The 23,429-nt window shown below is 37.7% G+C and overlaps 1 protein-coding gene and 1 pseudogene across 1 annotated transcript in view; one reads left to right on the forward strand and one right to left on the reverse strand.

The window, feature by feature from the left end:
- KANSL1 (KAT8 regulatory NSL complex subunit 1) overlaps positions 1 to 23,429 on the reverse strand; it is a 168,540-nt gene that overhangs the window by 108,367 nt on the left and 36,744 nt on the right. Inside the window, 1 exon segment of the mRNA XM_011235065.3 lies at positions 14,980 to 16,351. Within this exon segment, the coding sequence (XP_011233367.1) occupies positions 14,980 to 16,268 (1,289 nt within the window). The 5' untranslated portion in view covers positions 16,269 to 16,351.
- On the forward strand, positions 10,026 to 10,115 carry LOC117795901 (annotated as a pseudogene).

Raw genomic sequence — 23,429 nt, forward strand, 5'->3', positions numbered from 1 at the left:
ATCATGAGGGTTCTGGGATGGAGTCCCGCATTAGGCTCCCTGCTCCACAGGGAGTCTGCTTCTCCCTCTGCCCCTCCTCCCACTCGTTCCCTCAATCTCTTTCTCTCTCTCTCTCAAATAAATAAATCTAAAAAAAAAAAAAAAAAAAAAGAAAACAAAATGTCACTGTCACTCAGGTGACTATTCATCCAGTAATATATAAAAATAAGCCAATGAATTGCTAAAAGTAGGAAAATTCAGTAAGGCAGCCAAACACACACAAAAAAATCAACGTATAAAAATTGACAGTTTTCCGACAAATCAGCAAGAAATTATCTCATTTTTAATAGCATTAAAATCTGGAAAATATCTACAAATAAACATAACAGGAAATGTGCAAGTCCTATAGAAAGAAAAGTATAAATTTTACTCTAGACATAAAAGACCTCAATAGAGGAAAATAAGACAACTTTGGAAGACCTAATGCTGTAAAGATGTCATATCTCCAAATTAATGTACAGTCACAAAACAGTCCCAATCCAAATCCCAACATGATTTAAAGGAAGCTGATAAACTGATTCTAAAATTCATATGGAAGAAGATAATGAGCAATAGTACGTTCACAAAAATATATATATAATTTTAAGGAAAAGGAGAGTGCAGTTACTCTATCAGATACTTCAAGCTATGGCAAGTAGTATGTATTTTATTATTTAAAGCTTTAGTAATTCATTATATTACTTTATTCATTATATATTACTAATTCATCACACATTATTATAGTATTCATTATATTACAATTCATCATAACTTTATGTAAGTCAAACAGTCTGATATCCATGCAGGAATTGACACTGCATCAAACAGGAGACAACACATCAACATACATATATATGGAGTTTGTTTACAATAACAGTGGCATTTCTAATCATATAAAAAGAATGTTCTAGTCAATATATTGTTTATGGACAACTGGTTATCCATGGGGGGGGGCTAAAATGTTACCTCAAACCATACACAAAAACATACAGAGAACAGATTGGTGGTTGCCAGAGGCAGAGAGTTGGGGGTGGACAAAATGGGTGAAAGAAGTCAAAAGGTAAATACCTCCAGTTATAAAAATATAAATCATGGGGATACAACATACAGCATGGCAAGTATAGCTAATAACACTGTACTGCATATTTGAAAGTTGCTAGGAGACTAAAACTTAAAGTTCTCATCACAGGGGAGCCTGGGTGGCACAGTATTGGGCATCCAACTTCTTGGTTTTGGCTCAGGTTGTGGCCTCACGGTCATGGGATGTAGCCCCACATCAGGCTCTACACTGACCTCAGAGTCTGCTTAGAATTCTCTCTCCCTCTCCCCCTGCCACTCGTGCTCTCTCTCTCAAATAAATAAATAAATAAATAAATCTTTTTTTTTTTAAAAAAGTTCTCATCACAAGTGAAAAAAAATTCTGTAACAGTTTATAGTGAATCATGTTGTATGCCTGAAACTAACATAATACTGTCAATTACATCTCAATTAAAAAGAAAACCAATTTTAAGAGCTAAATATAAAAGCCACATATCAGGGAAATGTTTCTCCAACAAAAGGCCTTATGCTCCAAATAATTTCCTTCCATTCCCTTCCCAAGCACTAACATACATCCCTTCTTGCCTCTCGTAGTTCCATCAATATTCTGCCAATTTTCTAGCATGAATATCCAGTCATGTCAAAAGTTTACTTAAGTGTGTAATCAATGAAATACGTTAGATTTGGAGTCAAGAACTCTACTACAACCTTGACTCAAAATAATAATTTTCAGCACAGTCATTTAACCTCTCTGTCCTGACATTTCTCATCTGTAAATGACAAATTTGTGCCTATTCTCAAAATAAGTTTTAAAATGCTCTGTATTTCATCAGTTTTGCATTTGTACCTTTCTCTCCATTCTATGCCCATTGCTCTGGTTCAAAAGACTTTAACTCACAGCTGGGCTACTTGCCTTAAGTCTTACCCTGGCTTCCAAACCATCCTACACTCATCCCACATCACTATCAAAGATTCTTTCAATGAGCACTCCAACATGCCATTCCATGTTAGTGATTCTGCACTATTCTTAGGATAAAATTCAAATGTACCAGCTTGGCATTCATAAAAACAAGGTGACCACAATTAACCTTCCAACTTCACCTTTCACTTTCTTTAAACTTTTATGTCTAGCAGATGGCTCTCTTCCCTGTTACCCAGTACAACATCCTCACCTGAGGTCCCTCATCCTTGGATCTGAAACATCTATTGCCTCTTGGAAACCTAAGTGTCATCTCAGATCAAACTAAAGTTCCACTCTTCTCAGGTTTTCTGATCACCTTAGCCCATAGTAATCACTCTTTCCTCCTAAATCTCAGCATTTAATGCCTGTATCATGCATCTAATTACAATTAAGGCATTCACTGCCATTCCAATGCTTCCTTTTCTACTTCAATGTGGGAGAAGAAAAATCAAGTCACATAAATTACTCCCTGAAGACAGGAACCAAGTTCTCAATTCCCAAGTGTTCTCATCATTTCGTATTTTACTATCAGAGAAGTATTTTCCTTGTCCTTTAGGGACAAGGTCAATCTTGATACCATGATCTTGAGAGGCTAGTCTCCAAATAATTACGAGTTACCTTGAAAATTTTTATGTTTATTATTCTTTGCTCAGAGAATTCTGGATCTCCTTTTCTGGAACTGCCACAGGGACACTTTCGACTATCCTTAGTCATGACACATACTAGTTTCTATTCAGCTTATCAACTGTTGTAACTTCTATACCTGTTGAAGGACTATCTGTTAAGGGAATATAAGGTATAGCTCTTTGAAGGTGGGCCTGCTAGGAAACACCGAAGAGCAATACTGCACCCTACCCTTTCACAAGTTTTTTAGTCAATCTTAATGTTTATGGATGAAATCAAGGAAATGTGTCTCATCTAGTAATACCATTACACTGTCTATTTAGAATAAACCATAGAAGTGTAAATAATCTAACACCACTTTGGACATTAACAGAAATAATAACTTCCTGGACCTAATAAAATGGAAAACCAAGTACAGCTGACCCTTGAACAACACAGGTTTGAATGATGAAGGTCCACTTACACATTGATTTTTTTTTCAATAAATACAGTACAGTAAATGTACTTTCTCTTATTGTTTCCCATAACATTTTCTTTTCTCTAGCTTACTTTATTAGCTTATCAATTATTATTTAAATTACTAATTATTACTTATTACTTGCTATATCAGCTTATGTACGTAATACATACTACATACAAAATATGGGTTAAATGACTGTTTATGTTCTCAGTAAGGCTTCTAGTCAACAGTAGGCTATTAGTTGTTAAGTGCTGGGGGAGTCAAAAGCTGTACATGGATTTTCCACTACATGGCAGACTGACATCCTTAACCCCTGTGTTGTTCAAGGGTCAACTCTATATACCTATCACATCAATGTCTTGAATGTACACTTGCAAATATCAAAGTCACCTCACACCTCTCAAGTCTGAGATCTACTTACTACCAAGTTATGATAAAGAACAAATTAAGAAAATTCTCAATTGGGAGGAAAATCATTGCACCAAGGAAACTTCCTGCAAATACAAAATTAGCCTTTCCACTTAAACTTCCAAGTCAAATTTCTTCTGTGAATGCTTGAATGTATTTGCATAAGAGATCAATTTCAAATACAGCTGGGTAGAAGTAAAATGAGTCTTAAGCAAGCCTCACTCTTGTTTTCATCTTACACAGAGAAGATTGGCCTGTCTTCCAGGCCTTGTGAATAAAGATCTTGCAAAATTCACTATGCAAAGGGTGTGCCTAAAGAATACTTGGTGGAAAAATCTGCTGGAGGAGTGCCAATTTAAAAAGAAAAACATTTTCACCCAGTTGGAAATCTAGAGCAATGGTGGTTGCAGCAACTCAGATGAAAATTCTTAAGATCTGAAGAAAATTTTTTAAGAAAAAACCCAGATCTTTTCATTCTCAGAGTGAAATTCTATGAAAGGCAACTGAATGAATCAGGGAAGAGTTGTCTATGTTAACTTTATGCATCTAGGAAGTAACTAAAATTCTGCTTTTGGGATATGTGACAGTGTCAAAGGGCAACTGGTCTTTATTCTATATAAATGAACTTTACAATCTGTAACTGTCTTTAATCAATTATTTCTGGGAAAGAAACTGGAATAAAAGAGAATCTTTTACTGTTTTCTTTTAAAAAATGAAAAAAATGTTTATTGTTTTGCTTATTTGGTTTTTGGGTTTGTTTTTTTTTTAAGATTTTATTTATTTATTTGACAGAGAGAACGAGAGAGCACAAGCAGGGGAAGGAACAGAGGGGGAGAGAAGCAGGCTCCCTACCAAGCAGGGAGCCCAACTCGGGGCTCAATCGCAGGGCCCTGGGATCATGATTTAAGCTGAAGGGAGACGCAACTGAACCAACAGGCGCCCCTGTTTTGCTTATTTGGGGGGGGGGTAGATATAGAGGACTGATTTTCATTAGGGATATTTATTTCCACAGTACAACATTCCAACAGCTTTATTCAGCAAAAAGGACACCTAGGTGGTAAAGACCTTTGTCTTCATTCTGTCACTATACCCCACCCTCAGGGTCCATACTTTCCTTTCAGATTTCTTCACTGCCATAAGTGGAACACAATTAAAAAAATAAAATGACAGTTACTGTAGGTATACACACTGGCACCAGGTTGCCTTATGAGAGAAACAAGTGAGCAGACTGCGGCAGCTCTGCCACTAACTCCCTGATGGACCAAGTCTGCAGACTCCCTATGGAAATACAGGCAGGAGGAGCTCCATGGAACATCACTTAACTGCTCAGCACACCTCAACAAGACGGACAGAGTGCCTAACAGTGATAAAATCTGGGTCTCAAAACAAGTGACATTTTCCAAAAAGGTATAATTTAGACTTTGTAAGTGAGGAACCTAGGAAGATTAAAAGACAAAGCTGAAATGAACAATTCTCAACAGTAGTCTAGAATTCTTTTTTTACTATATTGCTCCCTTTTTAGTATTAATCCCATAAATGCTAAGAAAAATAATAACCTCCAGTTCACCCTTCAAGTTTTCTGGTGATTATCAAATCAATATAAATAAGATACTGAATGTTAATCATAAACTCCATACTCAGACAGGAAAACAAAACCAATCAGGATATTCTTTAACTGGTATTTTATGCCTTTCAACTTCCTATAATAACCAGACTCACCAGAAAAAGATTTTTTGAGGAAAATACTTCAATAAACACTACGTACATGCTTATAATTCATATATCAGCCATAAGCACAATGCAAGACTAAAGGAAAAAGAACATAAAATACTTTCATATTTTAAAAGATTTCTTTTTCCAGCAACTTGGGAAATAAGGATTTTTCCACATAAGTTAAAATATAAATCACCCCTTCAGAATGTCAAAAATGTTTTAAAAAAATTATGAACTAGGTCACTTCTCTGGATTATTTATTATAACAGAGGAAAAACAACTTTCCATCACCCCTCATGATCAGTGCCATGTCCATCAGTGTACTGTACAGTCAGAGAGGCCTCTAAAGAGCTATGTGCCTTCAGGATGCTCCATTTCTGGAAACCGAATCTTCTTTCAGCTCCCTCCCAATCAGTACAGTAGAAAAATACTCACAGAAAGAGCAGCAAGAAAGAACTTGCTTTTTATCTTCGCCAAAGTAAATTATGTAACATGTTTATACTTTTGGGTCTCAACGGTAAAATGGGGCTATCACCTTCATCATATGAACGTTTTAAAGATTAAATAAGATACCAAATGTATGGGGCACCTGGGTGGCACAGTCGGCTAAGCATCTGCCTTCCGCTCAGGTCATGATCCCAGGGTCCTGGGACAGAGCCCTGTGTCCTGCTCAGCAGGAAGATGGCCTCTCCCTCTCCTCCCTGCTTGTGCTCTCTCTTGCTATCTCTGTCACTATTTCTCTTTCTCTTTCAAATAAATAAATAAAATCTTAAAAAAAAAATGTAAACCACCTAACATATGGAAGGTGTAATCAATACATACTAATTCTCTTGTTTCCTTCTCTATTTTAAAAAAGTCACGTCTAGCCACTTCCCAGATCCTAGGTCTGCCCTAGCAAAATGCCCCTCCCCAACCCATCCAACTTCTATTCCATAAAAGAAATGAATAACAGGCTATTGAGGCCAAAGGGTGTATCTGGTTAAGATACAGACCATTTACCTTTCCTCAAAATTTATTACCAAATTACTTAATATTACAATAAAGTCTCTTGACTATAAAGTTAAATGCCCTATTTTACGTTATGTTTCATAGATTTCTTTTCATCAACCAAGTCTAAAGGGCAATTTGCTTCTGTTTCCACTAATACAGCTTAGTGTTTAATGCCCAGGCTGTGGGTAAACAGCCTAGAATAATACCTTGACTTCTTGTTAGCAGTGAGACATTGAGCAGGCTACTTAAACTTTTCATTTCTCACTCTCAGTCTGTAAAACTAAGATAATACCTACCTCATTGTATTGTGAGGACTAAATAAGTTAATAAGTATAAAGCACTGCCTACACCTCAAAATATTCAACCAATGTAAGCTATTATTTTTTTCCTAACATGTTTCAGCTCTGTTGTCTGATTAGGTAAAGTAGGTTAAAAATGTTGTTCCCTAGTTCAAACAAATCACTTCAGTCAGAGTCCCCCTGGGGCTCTGTGATCTCCCAGGTTTCAGACTAATTTAGTCCCAATGGTCCTAAGCTCTGTCTCCCCCAGTTTCTATCTTCCCAGGATGCACCTCTCATGTGCCAGAAGAACAAATAGGAAAAAAAGATTAAAGGGTGAGCAAAAAAAATAGTCACTACACATATACATTCTCATTTAATCCACTGGCTCATGTCCTCTATTCTATTAGGCAAAGGTAAAACAACTTAAAAGAAAATGATTTAAAATGGAATATAGCCCCTCCTTCCTGGTTATCATTCCTCAAATCCTCATCACCACCCCCCAAACCTATTCTCCAGAAATCCTCTTACCTGAGAGTTCTGAACATAATCTACACAGTTGCTACAATGCTACTAAATAGGTTACCAGAGTGACCCACAACATTTGTATTTAGGCCAAAAACTTTTCAGGATACTCTACTTGAGGAAAAGACTCTCCGGACACTTCTATCAGATTCAAACTGATTTCAAAACAATTTTCTTCACCATTTTGATGCAAACCCTTCTTTGTAACTAAATAAATATAAAATCAAACAGGCTGAAGTGGCCACAAAGCATTAAGGGGAATCCAAATTATTAAGATTTACTTTATATATATTATATATTGCAACCTTTAGTTAAAATGTTTAGATACTCAATTCTCTCTTTACACTGAATTTAAGAGGTATTCCCAGGTACTCAATAGGAAATAGGAAAAAAAAACAAAAAACAAAAAACCCCAAACTGGTAGATATTAAAGGACATGACCTGAGGTATAAATTTCTGCCTAGCTTGCAAAATAATCTAGTCTATTGTGATCTTTGTTTAGGGAGAGAGTAGAGAAACTAATTAGATTACTATTCATTTGAGGGGTGCCTGGGTGGCTCAGTCCGTTAAGCAATCAACTCTTGATCTCAGCTCAGGTCTTGATCTCAAGAGTCATGAGCTCAAGACCCATGCTGGGCCCCATGCTGGGTGTGGAGTCTACTTAAAAAAAAAATACTGTTGATGTGAAAGAAAATGTGGTCCCATGCTTTCCCTTTTTTAGTAAAATAATTTATCATGCACATGGAATCTAACAGGGTGTTATGCAAATGACACTGAAACCTCTGGGTATACCCAATAGCCAAAAATGTTTAAATGAAAATTAGCAAGTGCCCACCACTTCAGTTAACCTCCTTCCAACTGTTTCTTCATCCCAACATAGCCATCCAATCTAGTTACTCCTGCCAAAAACCTAGGAATCACTCATAATACCTCTTCCTTCTCTCTCAACATCCACTCATCACATCCAATCACAAGTCCTAGTAGTCACCCTACGTCCAGTACCCAATTCTCTCACTCTTCCCTGCCAAAGTCTGAGTCCACCATTCTCTCTTACCTGGTTTACCACAATATCCTACGGTCTCCCAAAATCTACATCCACTTTGCTCTTCACACAATTACAAGAGGTTTTTAAAAAAATCCAATGATGTTTAAACATCATTGCCTCCACAATTAACATTTTAAACACGAGATAACCAACAAAAACACCCATATGACTTGGCCTCTATCTCTCCAGCTCATTTTCTCATCACTCTCCTTACACTGTGCCCTGTTTTTGAAAGTGTCAAGGACCTCCCATTCCCAAGGCCTTAGCATATGCCCTTTCTTCAGCCTGTAGCACACTCCCCTTCTTCACCACCAATCATTTCTCACCATTCAGGTCTGAGCTACTGTGTTACTTCTTCAGTATACTTGCTATAACATCCCCACCCACTGTAATTAGGTGTTCCAGATATGCACCCTCCAAAGCTCTCTGAACTTCATTTCTGCAGCACCCACCACCACTGTAAATGCATCATTAACTATGTGATTACTTGCTTAAATAATTAAGCTCTCTTTCTAATCTATATTGTCCACAAGCACAGGGCAGGGATTGTGTCTTCCTCACCACTATATACCCCTACCACCTAGCACACCTCAGTAGGCATTCAATACATCAGATCAATTCATCCATTCCAAAGTCCCCAATGTAAGGCTCTGAGGTACAGGTCAACTCTTTCCTCTCTGTTTATACAGGATTACTTGGAAGCCCATTTCCTGATTTTTAACACTTGCTGGAATGTGTAAAGGAATACAGAAATGCTCATTTTTAAGACACTAATAAAGAAACTGGACCTTCATGTGTTATCAGGGTTATTTTGCAAAATGTATTCTTAAGGTCACCCATGGCCTGAAACTCCATCTATGATAGTCCCTCCTTCACTGCCCCCACCCACCCACTGTTATTAAGTCCCACTAACTCTGGGATGCCTGGGTGGTTCAGTCGGTTAAGCATCTGCCTTCGGCTCAGGTCAGGATCCCAGGGTCCTGGAATTGAGTCCCACATCAGGCTCCTTTACTCAGCAGGGAGCCTCCTTCTCCCTCTGCCTGCTTGCTCCCCCTGCTTGTGTGCTCTCTATGACAAATAAAATAAATAAATAAAATCTTTTAAAAAAAAAAAAAGTCCCACTAACTCTACTTCTCAGAGATGACTCTGAGATTTTCTCTTTCCTTTTTTATACTACATTTATCACTCTCACCTATATTGCTAGGTCACTGTGCCTTCTACCTGTACTGACCTACCTCAGTAAGCCACAACCAAAAGAAAACTTCCTACCAAAATCCTAGCCACCCTTCAAGGCTCATTCTAATACCCTTTCTTTCCAGTTGCATCAACCAGCTGTAATCTCTTCCTGTTTCATTTATGTCACCTAACATTTGCCTTATATTATTGTGTACCCTTATCTTACCATTTCTCTACATCTAAAGTATAAACGTCTTGAGGATAATCCATTTATTCACCTATCTCATCTCTTGCCTCTTACATGTTTGCCCATTTAGTAAACGCTTATTCTACGGCCACTTTAGCACTTCCCTTTAAGAGTCCTTTCACTCAATTTTAGAGAATGGGAAACACCAGTCACAAAGCCACAGAAAACATCTGTAGCAACCAGATCTGCAGCAAAATTGGTAACCCTCAAATTCCTTGTTGCCTAACTTCCTTCCTTCAGAATCACATAAGAAACACCAAGAATAAATTCTATCTACATATCTTAGAAAAAAGGAAGGGGGGGAGGGAAAGGGGGAAACAAAGAAGCTCCTATTTCTGCCACTGGATGTCATATGCAGGCTAGCAGAAAAACAAGGGGCATTAAATCAAAGGTGTTCCACAAATGAGTTTACTCACCTCTGAAGTTCCATAAGAACACAATGGAATTATTCCCAAGTATGTATCCCACACAGTAACAAATTCAACAGTCACTTTAGTGGACTATTAAAAAAAAAAAACAAAACAAAACCAAACAAAAAAACAGTACAGCACATATACTAAAACTGGAACGATAAAGATTAGCATGCCCTGTGCAAGGAAGACACGCAAATTCATGAAGTGTTCCATATTAAAAAAAAAAAAAAAAGCACAAGCGCGCGCGCGCACACACACACACAGAGGCATTAAAAGAATCAAAGCTGAAGTCACAAGTCAAGAAGGCTGTTTTGTTTCAAGTTACACCAGTGATTTATAAGGACTTTTGCTTCAGTTTCCCCAAATGCAAAACAAACAAACAAAAACACCAACCAGTGCTGAGAACAGCTCCATCAATCCATGTTATTTGAAGATAGAGTAGTCACAATCAAAGTAGTTTTAGCCTCAGAAATTATCTAGTCAATTCCTTCATTTTTATTATAGAAGTAGTTACACGATTAGCCCTATAGCTAGTCTATAGCAGAGAAGGGTTAGATATGACTTAGTTCTCTTGGCTAATACTACTCTCACCCCATCATTCTGTGAAAGGATAAGGAATAGGAAAATAAGGACAACAAGCTGACTACCAACTTTGGCAACATCATTTGTGTATACTTAATAAATTCAAATAGGAAGCTACAACACAAAGCATTCCCTGATACCTAAAAAGCAAAACCTACAAACACACTAGTAATTCACTATACACTGAAATGTTTATTAACAATTCTAAGAGAATGAAATTCCCCAGAAGAAAAGTCACTGCAATCAACATAATCCAAAATTGAAATAATTTCTGTAATGTCACTAAAACCAAACCTCTAGTTTATTTCTACCCAACCTTGATCTGAAACAGACTTCAGGAGGCTATCAAATAAAACACAAGTTAGCATAAATTAAGCCAGGAATAAAAGCATGAAAATAAAACAAGAACAAGGAGAACAAAATGAAGCCAAGAATGAGGCTTAAAAAAAGGTACAAGACCTACAACAAGCCTGGCTCTAAACTTCCAAAAGCCAAGAGGAAAACAGAAACCTAGTCAACAACACAAATTATAGCATCCAGGTAATAGACACAGACTTAAAAGCTTAAGGAAACAAAACAAAACAAAACAAAACACCTAGTCTTGGTTACATCTTTCTCCTTGAGGTCCTTATAAAGGTGGCATTGTGTAATAAAAAGATATATATAATATATACAAAAGAACTATATTTCAGTAGTCCTAACGAAACATTTTATGGAATTTTTTTTTTTAAGATTTTACCTATTTATTTGAGAGAGAGAGAGAGAGAGAGCACAAGCAGGGGGAAAGGCAGAGGCAGACTCCCCACTGAGTAAGGAGCCTAAAACAGGACTGGATTCCAGGACCCTGGGATTATGACCTGAGCTGAAGGCAGATGCTTAACCAACTGAGCCACCCATGTGCCCCTATGGGATTCTTTTTATAATGGCCACCAAGATAAGTCTATAATAACAATTCAGAAAGGAAAATATATATATATTTTTTTTTTTTTTAAAGAGAGGTTTATATAATTAACGTCCAGGTACCCAGAATACTGCTATCTAAGAACACGTTTAAGAGCATACCTGAAAAAAAATTATTTTCTTAACAGCAGTACTTACTATAGAAGTTCATAAGTACAAGGGCAAAGAAAATGAAAACCAAATTTAGCAAGATGAGATTAACGGTCCAGGAATTCATAACAAAATAGCAGAACAAAACTCTTAAAGGGAAGACAGCAGGAAGAATATAAAGGAAAACTAAAGTGGAAATGAAAGAAAGTACACACACATGCACATATTCAACAATTATATTGTGTACACGTGAGATAACTAAATCCTCTTATTTCTATTTCTACAGTTAAGAATTAAAAATTAAGGGGGCGCCTGGGTAGCGCAGTCATTCAGCGTCTGCCTTCGGCTCAGGGCGTGATCCCAGCGTTCTGGAATCGAGCCCCACATCAGGCTTCTCCGCTGGGAGCCTGCTTCTTCCTCTCCCACTCCCCCTGCTTGTGTTCCCTCTCTCGCTGGCTGTCTCTCTCTGTCAAGTTAATAAATAAAATCTTTAAAAAAAAAAAATTAAGGTGATTGCTGAAACATAACACCTTCCTTCCTTGCTAGTTCGTCCCTCTATCAAGGAGATAATGTTTAAATTCCTGCTCCTTCTACAGTGATATTACTAAACAACGATAGAACTCAAACCCAGTATAGTGCAGAATTTCAAAAGTAATTAAATGTACCAAGACAGTAAGATATACGAAACATTTTAGGATGATTTTCCAAAAAGAGCTTAAAATAAAAACACGTAATAACAGATTTAAACTAAGTCAGTTACCCAAAAAAATTAATTCTCATCTGGCAATATAGAATTTACTAACTGTAAAGTATAATATGATGATAAATATACAATTTGCCAAAAATTCAACAACATACACAAGTCAATCATTCCACTACTGCTAGCATGTGCCTATGACTTACAATGGATCACTGTTTTTCCTCTCGGAGGTAGGAAAGAAGAAAAAACACAAATTCTTGGTGAAGGCTTGTAATTTTCACAGAACCATCCACTTGTAATTTAAGCACCATCATTTAAAAACAATTCGTTTCAGCAGCCTCCTCTGCTAAATATCTTCATCACGGCTGCCTAGACTAAATCTAGCCAATTTCATCTCTGGCAGGAGTACTTCAGCAAAGGAGTGAAGTATTAAGCTACCTCAGGGGGAAAAAAGTTGAAATTCACCAGCTGGGTCAAGCTCCCCAACAGTTAACTAACTTCTTACTCCAGGACTCAAGAATTATAAATGCGGTTAGGGAGATTTGGGAAGGACTATTAAATCACAAAGAAAAGGCTTCTGAACGTAAAAAGAACCACTCCCCCTGCTCCTTTTCTTCTTTTTTAATCAAAGTAATGCCTCCATTCTCACTGTCTGGCCAATTGCTGAAAACCTTTAATAAAGTACTCAGAAGGTCAACAAACACCTGGCTAAATACCAGCGTTATGAGTCAGTCTGGTGACCTTGCTCAACAAAAACTTTCAAGTACTTATGCTTTATTGGTGGTTTTAATTTAAATTTAACTATATCATAATGAGCAAAAAGTATATTTACTTCACAGTACTTTTAGTGCCCCAATTTCCCTTACTTTTTTTTATATGATCTCATACTTGGAGATTCAACTTTTTAAAGCTTTGTTTAGTTTATTTAATTGTAAGAGGATTCAAATGATTCCAGAAAGTTTCCTAAAGTGATCCCTTAGCTGTCCTTACGCTTCTCAACCTTCCAATCAACAACCCATTTAAGAATGCTCAGAACTAAGTAGTGAGTGAATGGACTAAGCCTAAGCAGTCTTTTCAAATCATTAGATTATTCCATGGAACAAGAAAAGTTCTCACTTAGGTATTTTGACTTCCCTGAATTGGAAGTTCCCCCACATTACCAAAACTTAGAAATGTTTCCAATATAAAGCATCCTGAAAACAGTAAGCTTATAGATTCTAGTTTTCTCAAATATACAAAAAAAGTACATGAAGCTTAAAAATGGATTAACTACAGTATTTGTTTCATGAAATTACTCTTAAAACACAAAATATTCAACATTAACCAAGATTTTTTAAAGGAGAGGCTTATGCAGTAAAGTCAGTGGGATAACCCCACAAGTATTTGCAAGCTGGTTTAAGTCACTAATGCATTTAAGGAAAGATAACTATGTTGCAGGAGCAGAAAGCCTCTGAAATATATCTGTTTTAGATGTGAATGTAGAAGTGGACTCTCGAGTAAAGCTAACAAGAGAAAATGAACTCGGTGTACAAGGAAGAAATTCAGCAAAATTATCCAGACTTTTTCCCTTCAAATAGAAACATAAGCCAAAATTTCATATTCAGATACAAAGCAGTTTTCCATGTAAATAATATAAACAAAACTGAGGAAAAAAAGGAGATTTACTTATGCTTAAAAAGCATGGCTGTCTCAACAAAGTCTTCAGTGAAAATCTTAGTCACCTTTTTACTACAGGCAAGGAAAAACTAAATATTCCAACATAACCACCTATTTCAGCCTACTTGAGCAATCTAACCTTTGTAACATTCCTGGTCCAAAAAGGGAAATGAAAGAGGATCCACTAGTCAACTCTCCTTCCCTTCTTTTCCAACATCTCGTGCTTCCCTCTCTCATAAGTCTAGCACTTATAATAAGTAGATAAATTAGACTGGTTTATTTTTAAGGAGACAGACTACACTTCCTTGTTTATCTGTAAGGAGCCACTGGAGGAGGGAAGGACATGAGTGCAGAATCTCTGGATTCACCAGGCCAATCTGGAGTGCCACCCAAAGCTTGGGCACAATTTTCCTCACAACAGATTTGGAAAAGCCAGAAAAAATGTATCCCAAATATGTCAATACATTAAACTGAGCTGAGAAAAAAAAAATTCAAATTTGATAATGGGCTCTTTTAGGAAGTAAATCAAGTTGTGAAAGTGGACTGTACTTGGAGGCAGCCTATAAAATACTCTGAAGCATTTTCTGATTATTAGTCCTTAAAACGTTAAGGAAATCTCAAGTACTAAAATTGAAAAATGGGTACATTCTCTGCTGCAAGTTTAACTAAAAGCAACTACAGGGGCATCTGGCTGGCTCAGTCAGTACGGCATGCAATTCCGAAACCCTGGACAGTGAGTTCAAGCCCCATGTTTGTCCCCATTTAACTAGAAGAGAATCTGAAGTCAAGCCAGAGACTTACAAAAAACATCCTACATTCAGTATCAAAAGAAATCTAACTTCACTCTGAAAGAAGTATAGTTTTATAAATAGGATCTTCTGGGTTTTTTCTTAATAACATCTACAGCAACACAACACTACGCCAGAAATACCTTTCATTTCTTCACTAGCAAGTATATGCAACCATGTACCTAAAATGAGAAAAAAAGACACTACCTACAAAGAATCCCACTGCCCCTATGATGGGAATTCACTAAGTCTTTCTCCCTTGTCCTAACATGTCTCAAGAGGGACATTATGCATGGGTTTTACTCACAGGGGTACATGGCGTTGCTCAGGATCAGCTCTGGTCAGTTCTTCCTCTTCGATATCAGACTCTCCCCCTGAACTACTGTCAGTGACGTCTGAATCAAATGCTCGTTCACTGCACCTCAAGTTGGCTATACCACTAGCTGTAAATCTCTCCAACTCTTCTGAAATCGAATCACTTTTCAGGAAATTGCTAAGTCCCTCTGAAGTGGTGGTCTCACTGGCAGCTTTTCTCAATGCAGCTTCAGCCTTTCGAGTCAGCATCAACTGGCTCCGGGGCCTCAAGGATTCCAAGTTTGGCAGTTTGCTCAGAGTTTTCTCTAAAAATCCACCCAGCTGATGCTGTATATGCCTCTCCACCTGCTTGGCTTGCACAACCTGTAAGCGCTTCTGTAATCTTCGGGCACGGCTCTCAATATCAGCTTGCCTCCGTAGTAAAGCTGTTATCCTTGTGTCAGAATCTAAAGCACTGAAAAGAATGGAAGACAGGGGAGACTTTTTATCCTCTAACTTGATACCCCCCACGTTAGAACTGGAGTCTGTGCCAGGTGATAATCTACTGCTTCCTTGAAGTGCCGGCTGTTCCATGGAATTTACAGAAGATTTGTTTGCAGTGCTATTATTGCTAAATATAGGTGTGTGTTCTACATCAAGGCTTCTATGTGGAAGAGTGCAATTGGTCATACCCCCCTTCAAGTCCCCAGATTCAGATGCCACCACTTCACCCCCTTGAAGAGAAGATGAAGTGAGAGCTCGTTTTCCCCCATTGAGGGGATTGGAATTGTCATGATCAGAATGTGTTGAACTTTTAGTCAATTTCTTAGCCAACCCGTTTACAGGTGCTTGTGGCAGAGCTGTCTGACCACTCGTATTCATGGTTCTAAGATTTTCTAAGGAAAACTCCAAAACTGGCTGTCTCCCCAACAGCTCAGCTCGGAGTTCATAGGACTGAGATAAGAGAGGATGAGATTTAAGGACTGTCTGCTTGCTGAAGACACCCTGCAATTTCAACGACTCCTTTGAGGGCACAGATGTTACATCGGAGCAGAGATAAGATGCCACCAGTGGTTGAAGCTTTCCCAAGTCTTCCTTGGTAGGATTATTTCGGAAGTCTAGACTGGGGTCCTCTGCAGCAATGGCTTTTCTTTTGGTTCCGTTGGCAGCAATAAGGATGTTGGCGTTGCCGTTATTTTCGGCACTGCCAGGGGACAAAGTGGAGGATGGGGGAGCCAGTTTGAACCGGATATGGTGTGCTTCAGCTGCTGCGTCAGTGAGAGCGGGCGCCATCGCAGCCATTCAGCACAGAGAGACAGGAAGTCCAGCCTCTCCCGGTGCCGAGGCCAGCTCCACGGCCCCTTACTGCCTCCCCAGAGAACAGACTAAAAGAGAAAAAAGAAAAGGAAGTTAGAAATATATCCACATTAGAAAACAATTCACATGCTTTTAATAAAACACTACTTGAGGCTATATAATCCAAATTCTGCCTCCAGAAAGAAAAACACTAAGACTATTCTGGATACTCAAATATGGGGTGGGGGGCTCACAATCCTTGCACAGAGAAAGAATTCCACCCTTCTTTTTTGTCACTTGTACAACAGATTGAAAATAACCAAACAGAAGTTCCATTCTGAAAGAATCAGACTGTTAAAGTTAAATCATCTGCATTAAAAAAAAAAATTTCACTATAAGATTTCTTCAAATTTGTGGATTTAAAGCAAATGTATTGGGATGCCTGGGTACCTCAGTCAGTTGAGGATCTGACTCTTGATTTCAGCTAAGGTCAAGATCTCAGGGTTGCGAGGCCTGATCCCCCCCATCCTTCTCTTCTCTCCCTCTGCCCCAACCCTGTGCGTGCGCACGCTCTCTCTCTCTCCAATAAATCAATCTTCAAAAATAAAGCAAATATATCAAACCAAACACTTAGCAAGTAAACAGAAAAGAATTGGTAAGGCACTCCCCATTCCTACCAAAAAGCTTGTATACTAAACAGCTCTGTGCATTTCTCTAGTCAGAGAATCCAGTGCTCATCAGCTTCTCACTTCTCTGAAAGACAGCTCACACTACAAACTTAACTGCATCACACCTGTATTTTTGCTTCATCCAATTTCTTTCACTGCACTCAGTACAGCCCACCTCTGAAATTGCCCATTTATTTTCCTTTACCCCAAAACTTAAGTTTACTAAATTAATCTCTACATCCAATGTGAGGCTCAAACTCATGACCCCAAGATCAAGAGTTGTATGCTCCTCCAACTGAGCCATCCAGGCACCCCCGGTACCCAAAAACTTCTTGAAAGAATAATATAAATAGCTGCCTCTGCACTCTTCACTCATAATCTGGTTTCTAATCCTACTGCTCTGGCAAAGAGCGCTAGTAATCTCATTATCAAATTCAAGGGCCAAGTCTGAGTCCCCATTTGATGGGACTTCTCTGAAGCATTACATAGTGCTGACCACCTCATTCTTCTTGAAATGCTCCTCTCCTGATGTCCTTAACACCAACGTCCCTTCTGCCATCTTCTCTCTCACTTCCTTGGTAATAACCACCCAGTATAGTGAGGCTTCCTAAGACTCAGAAAAACTTGCTGATCTTCACTAACTGACATTCCCACCTCCATGATCCTCAAGCTCCCTGAAACTCAAAATTCGCTCTCTTCTTCCAATACACTCTTCACCCTGTTTTATTTCTCCAGTAATGGCACTGCTTGCATTTACCAGCCCAAGTTAAAAACCTCAGTCATTTGCCTCTTCTACATCACCCTGGACTTATTTATTTGATCTGAAAGCAAAAGGAAATTTATATAACGAGCTAAGCCCACTATTTTTTAAGTTGCTTTCTTTTTAATTCCAGTGTAGTTAACACAGTGTTATGTTAGTTTCCGGTGTACAATGTAGTGATTCAACAATTCCACACATCACTCAGTGCTCATCACAAGAAGTGCCCTCCTTAATCCCTATCAACTATTTACCCAACCCCTCACCCACCTCCCATCTGATAACCATCAACTTGTTCTCTATAATTAAGAGTGTTTCTTGATTTGTCTCATTTTTTCCCCTTTAATTTGTCTTGTTTCTTAAATTCCACAGATTAATGAAATCATATGGTATTTGTCTTTCTCTGATGGACTTATTTTGCTTGGGCATTACACTCTCTCTTATCCATGTTGTTGCAAATGGCAAGATTTCATTCTTTTTTGCAGTTGAATAATATTCCATTGTATATATACACCATACATATGAATGGACTTGACCCATTTCATCAGTCAATGAACACTTGGGCTTCTTCCATATCTTGGCTATTGCAAATAATGCTGTTAGAAACACAGGGGCTAAGCCAGCTATTCTGAAAGCATGGTCTACAGGCTTCTTAGGAGCTCACATAAGAGAGATCCACAAGACCAAAGCTATTTTCATATTAATAGTAAAACATTATTTGTCTCTTCTCATTGCAAGGAAGTTTGCAATGAGGGTACAGAAACAAGGCTGAACAAACTGCAGGTACATTCACACAAATCAAGGCAGAGGCACTGAAATGTACTAACATTCATTGGTCATTGTATGCTCTACTTGTTTACAGTTTTTAAAAAAAGGTCCATTTCATCTAACAATGTCTTTGATGAAATTATGAATCTTATTAAATCTCCAATCTTGAGTATATACTTTTTTGATTATACATTTTTAAATACTGTGTGATAAAAGGAAAAGTACACATAAAGCAACTTTTGCTGCTTTAAGAAGTCTGAAAAAAAGCATTATACAACTTATTTGCAAGCTGAACTGGAAGCATTTTTCACAGAACACTATTTTTACTTGGCAGAACAACTGACAAACTATGGTTATTCAGACTTGAGTAGTTAGCAGATATTTTCTCAAACATGGACAAAGTGAACCTGCCACTTCAAGGAAAACCACTGATGTTTGTTGCCAATGATAGAATCTGAGTTTTCAAGCAAAAATAAGTATTTTGAAAACCTGTATCCACCACCATGAGCCCAAACATTTCCCCAGTACTTAAAAAGCTTGTTTCCGATTAAACAGATTACTCCTAGTATAAATGAATGTGAAATTTTTGATACCATATAATGAAATGTATCAACATCTGGAAGATCTGCATAACTCAGTGAATGACCAAATGACCATGTATGTTGGAAACTCGTACATGGGTAAAAGCAAATGCAAGACAAACCAATGGATTTTAATGTAACAGGATACAAAAAAATTCACTGATGTAGTCTTTGATTCCATAGTGCAACTAACCTTTATGTAACTACCACTTGTCAAGTATGGGTATAGTGTCAAAGAAAACTCAGATTTATCTAAAAAGGCTATTAAAATATTCCTCTATTTTCCAACTACCTATCTGTGTGAGGCCAGATTTTCTTTATATACTTCAACCAAAACAATCTATCACAACAGAAAGTATACTGAAGCAGATACTAGAACCTGTTTTCTAAGAAGCCAGACATTAAAGAGTTTTGCAAAAACATAAAACAATACCATTTACTAAATTTTTCTGCTCTGGTAAAAAGTTATTTTTCGTAATATGCAATGGGTTTGTCATTTTTAAATGAATTAGTAAATAATTTTTTTAAAAATTTTCAAAGTTCCTAATACAGCAACTATTGATAAGAAAGCTCTTCGTGGTTCACAACATTTTCTAAGAGTAAAAAAGGGCCCTGAAACCAAAAAATATGTGTATCACTGAACTAACGCAACCTCCTCCCCAGTCAAAAAAAGGAAGGGCAACTTCCAATTTGGTCAAACATTTTTATCTACAGATCAATACCAACATAGGAAAACAGGCCCTACAGGAATACACAAAGATTCTTTAAAGTATGACAATTCAAATTACTAATATTGAAATATTCAAGCAAATGACTAAGAAAACCGTCCATACAAATACCAGTAGAATTAAAAGTCAAATTTGCCTATTCCTCTATACAATCTGCCAAAAGTTTCTTGTTCTAAGATTGTATTTTAATAACCACCCTAGGAAATAACTAGATCTTCTGGGGCTTACAGAGCTTTATCCTTAGGGACTTGTCTGGCATATGGCATACTATGTGTCACAAACTGTTCTATGTCCACTTTCCCTATTTGATTTTAAATTTAGTAATAATTCCTAATATAGTATAAACAGTTGTGCTACAGACCAAGTGGCAAATGAACTAATGTTCATGTTACTTGTTCAAAATACAGAGTTAGTTTTATAACATGCAAAGGATTTTCTCTCGTAAACAAAAATCACTATCAGGTCTTTCCCACCAAGAATGTCTCCTCTTTTGAACTGACATCAATACATACTTGACAATAGCAATGAAGGAAGGAATGTTATCAGTATAAGATGATCAATGCAACATGTGAGAAGAGTAGTTAAGGAGCTGTAGTCTACTAAGCCAGAGCTCTGCCTTAAGTCTCAGCCATGGCAGGAAACAGCCTCCCCGAGGGGACCCAGGCAAGGACACAGATGTTACATAGCTTACACAAAACTTACTCAGGAAAACCCAGGCTCACCCAGCACACATAAAAAGGATCATAATTAACATCACACCACAGAAGGTACTTAAGCAGTAAACTTTCCAAAGTTATTTTAGAATTATACAATTCCTTAAAGTCCACAACTTAAAAAATCTGCTGGCTCAAATCCCAACTCTTTCAAGATTTCTCTGACCCTCTGAATGTACATCTGTGAACTTGACATTAATCACGTACATCTCAAAGGCAAGAGTTTATTTTGTTTACACACGCTCTCCTTGGTCTCAATATCCCCACAGGATGCACTGCAAAGAGTAGTTACTAAAACATCATCTAAATAAGTAGGGAGGGTGAAAAGGAGAGAAGGGGGAAAGCAACCTCTTCAGAAGGATGCCATTCCTAACTCTTAAATCTTTCTGTATCAAAACAATGCTGTTTAAAGAAAAATTGAAATCTTCATCCTTCCCCTTTACTGACTTGAAATACTATGCTGAGATTCAATATTACCCCCAAAGGCACTCACTTTGTAAGTAAGGGGAACAGGTTTGGCTTCACATTCTGGCTCTACCCTCATTTAAATTATTTATGCTGTTCCTCAATTTTCTCATCTGCAAATGACAGAGCCTACCACACAAGGCTGCTTGATGATTAAATAAAATACTTTCAATTATTTAGCCTAGTGCCTGACACAAACACCCATTATTTGCACTATTATTATAACCTAAAGACAAAAAGCAAATATAAAAGGAATAAATTTCAGTAAGACTTCTTAATGCACTGGAAAAATATAAAGCAAATAATTCCCTAAAACATCACTGTACTTGATGACCCATGCACATAAAAATGGACATGGCAAATCTAGTTAGCACTCAATATTAGCTGTAACTGCCACAACTACCAAAGCTTAGAACTTTTCTTTAATTTTTGCAGTATGTTTAGACTTACTTTTTTGGGAGGGGGGTGGAGAGCACAAGTGGAGGGTTGAGGGGCAGGAGGAGAGGGAGAGAGAGAATCCAAATCCTAAGCAGGCTCCATACCTAGCACGGAGCTCAATGCGGGGCTTGATCTCACAACCCTGACATCGTGACCAAAATAAAGAGTTGGACGCCTAACCAACTGAGCCACCCAGGCACCCCTAGATTTACTTTTAATACTTCATGATGTTGCTTACAAAAAAAAGAAAGCAGNAAAAAAAAGAAAGCAAACGAAATGCCCAGCAATTCATTTATATTATGCAATAGCCATACAATGGAATACTAGGCAACCATAAATAATAACAATGTAGAACTATATTGACTGACTTGAAAGAGCGCTTGCTCCACTGTTAAATGAAAAAATAAAAAGGTGTTACAAAAAAACAAAACTCATACTATGGGCTCATTTTTGTTTTAAAAAAGTAGGTGGTAAGATTCTTTTGCCTTTTGTTTTCTAGCATATATAATGTCTCCACCATACACATACATTACTTGCCTAGTAAAAGGAAAAGAAGCAAAAAGAAAATAATGCAAATTCTTAACCAAAAAATCTGAATAAGGCAAAATGTCACAGTAAATTCCATAAATTTAACATACTGAGCAAAATGTTCATTAAAGCAATGATTCCCATCCCACCTGAATCCCAAAAGCTTTACTCTTCAACAATTTAAAGCAGAGAAAGACTCTCAAACTTATGCAGTTTTACAAAATCAGAACAGCTTATGATAAATAACCTTTCTCCAAAGAATACAAAGCATTAAAAGCTATAATTAACTTATTAATCCTCATAACAACCTGGGCAGTAGGTTTCAGGATGGGATTATAACTTCCAATTTACTAGTGGGGACAGATAATAAAGTTGTACTGCACATTCAGAATAAAGAAACCTAAAATACCCCAATTTTTAGTTCATCTAATAAACCACAATGTGACACATAAATACAGATAAGCTCATGTACCTGCTGTCACTGACATTAATTAAGACCCTGCAGTAAGTCTGAAGAGACCCAAAAAAAAGGGCTATAAAAGATTGAGCTAGATATAATGGGTGCCCTCCCAGTTCCAAGGAAGCATTTTGGGGACTGGAAGATGTCAGATGGGTTCAGCAGGCAAACACATCTGGGGGAAAACCGTCCTGACGGAGATTCACAATGCGCTCCATCAGACTGAATACTTTTTAAATGTTTGCCTTTCCCAAACCAATGAACACTTTTTTTTCCCGCTACTCCTATTAGTATCTTGCAGAACACTGTTCTGAGGGATATAAGTTGGAATAAAGTTCAAGTATGTGACCTTCAGGGTCTCTTCCTACACTTATAATTCTGTTAGTCTAAACTGAAATACAGGTTCAAGGAAAAACTTCCACCTAACATAAGTAGCACTTGGGAAGCAAAAATATACCCCTAGGGCAGTTTCTCAACCCCAGCACTATTGCCATCTTGTGCCAAATAATTTTCTGTGGTGGGGGAGGGGCCTTTCCTATGTGTTGTCAGACATTTAGCAGCATCCCTGGCTCCACCCACTAGATGCCAGTAGCACCCTTCTACCAGTTATGACAACCAAAATTGCCTCCAGACATGTCAAATGTCCCCTAGGGGGCAAAATCACACTTTCCATCAGAAAACCATTGCCCAGATACAGCCTTTATACATACATATAGATGTACTCTTTTTTTTTCTTAAACTACTGGCCACATAAATGTTTTCTTTCCAGAAAGCAAAACCTATCCAGCTGCTTCAAATACTTAAAGTCAGAACTAACTCCACACCTACAAAGGAAAACTTTGCCTTATTCCTTTAGAGTTCCCAAGACAGGACTCCAGGTATACAAGAACAATCTGGCAGCATCCACCTTGCAAAAATGTTGATAAGCTGCAGAGACTCAAGGGGAGGGGTTTGTCCATTTGGCTGGCCAACAAACCACACTTTCACTGGAAACAGAAGCACAAATCAGAGAGGGAAGAAAAGTTTGCCCATAATGTGGCTTGTATTAGCCTCTTCCCCACCAT

This window comes from Ailuropoda melanoleuca, chromosome 13 (genome assembly GCF_002007445.2).
Source record: "Ailuropoda melanoleuca isolate Jingjing chromosome 13, ASM200744v2, whole genome shotgun sequence".
NCBI classification, from domain to species: domain Eukaryota; kingdom Metazoa; phylum Chordata; class Mammalia; order Carnivora; family Ursidae; genus Ailuropoda; species Ailuropoda melanoleuca.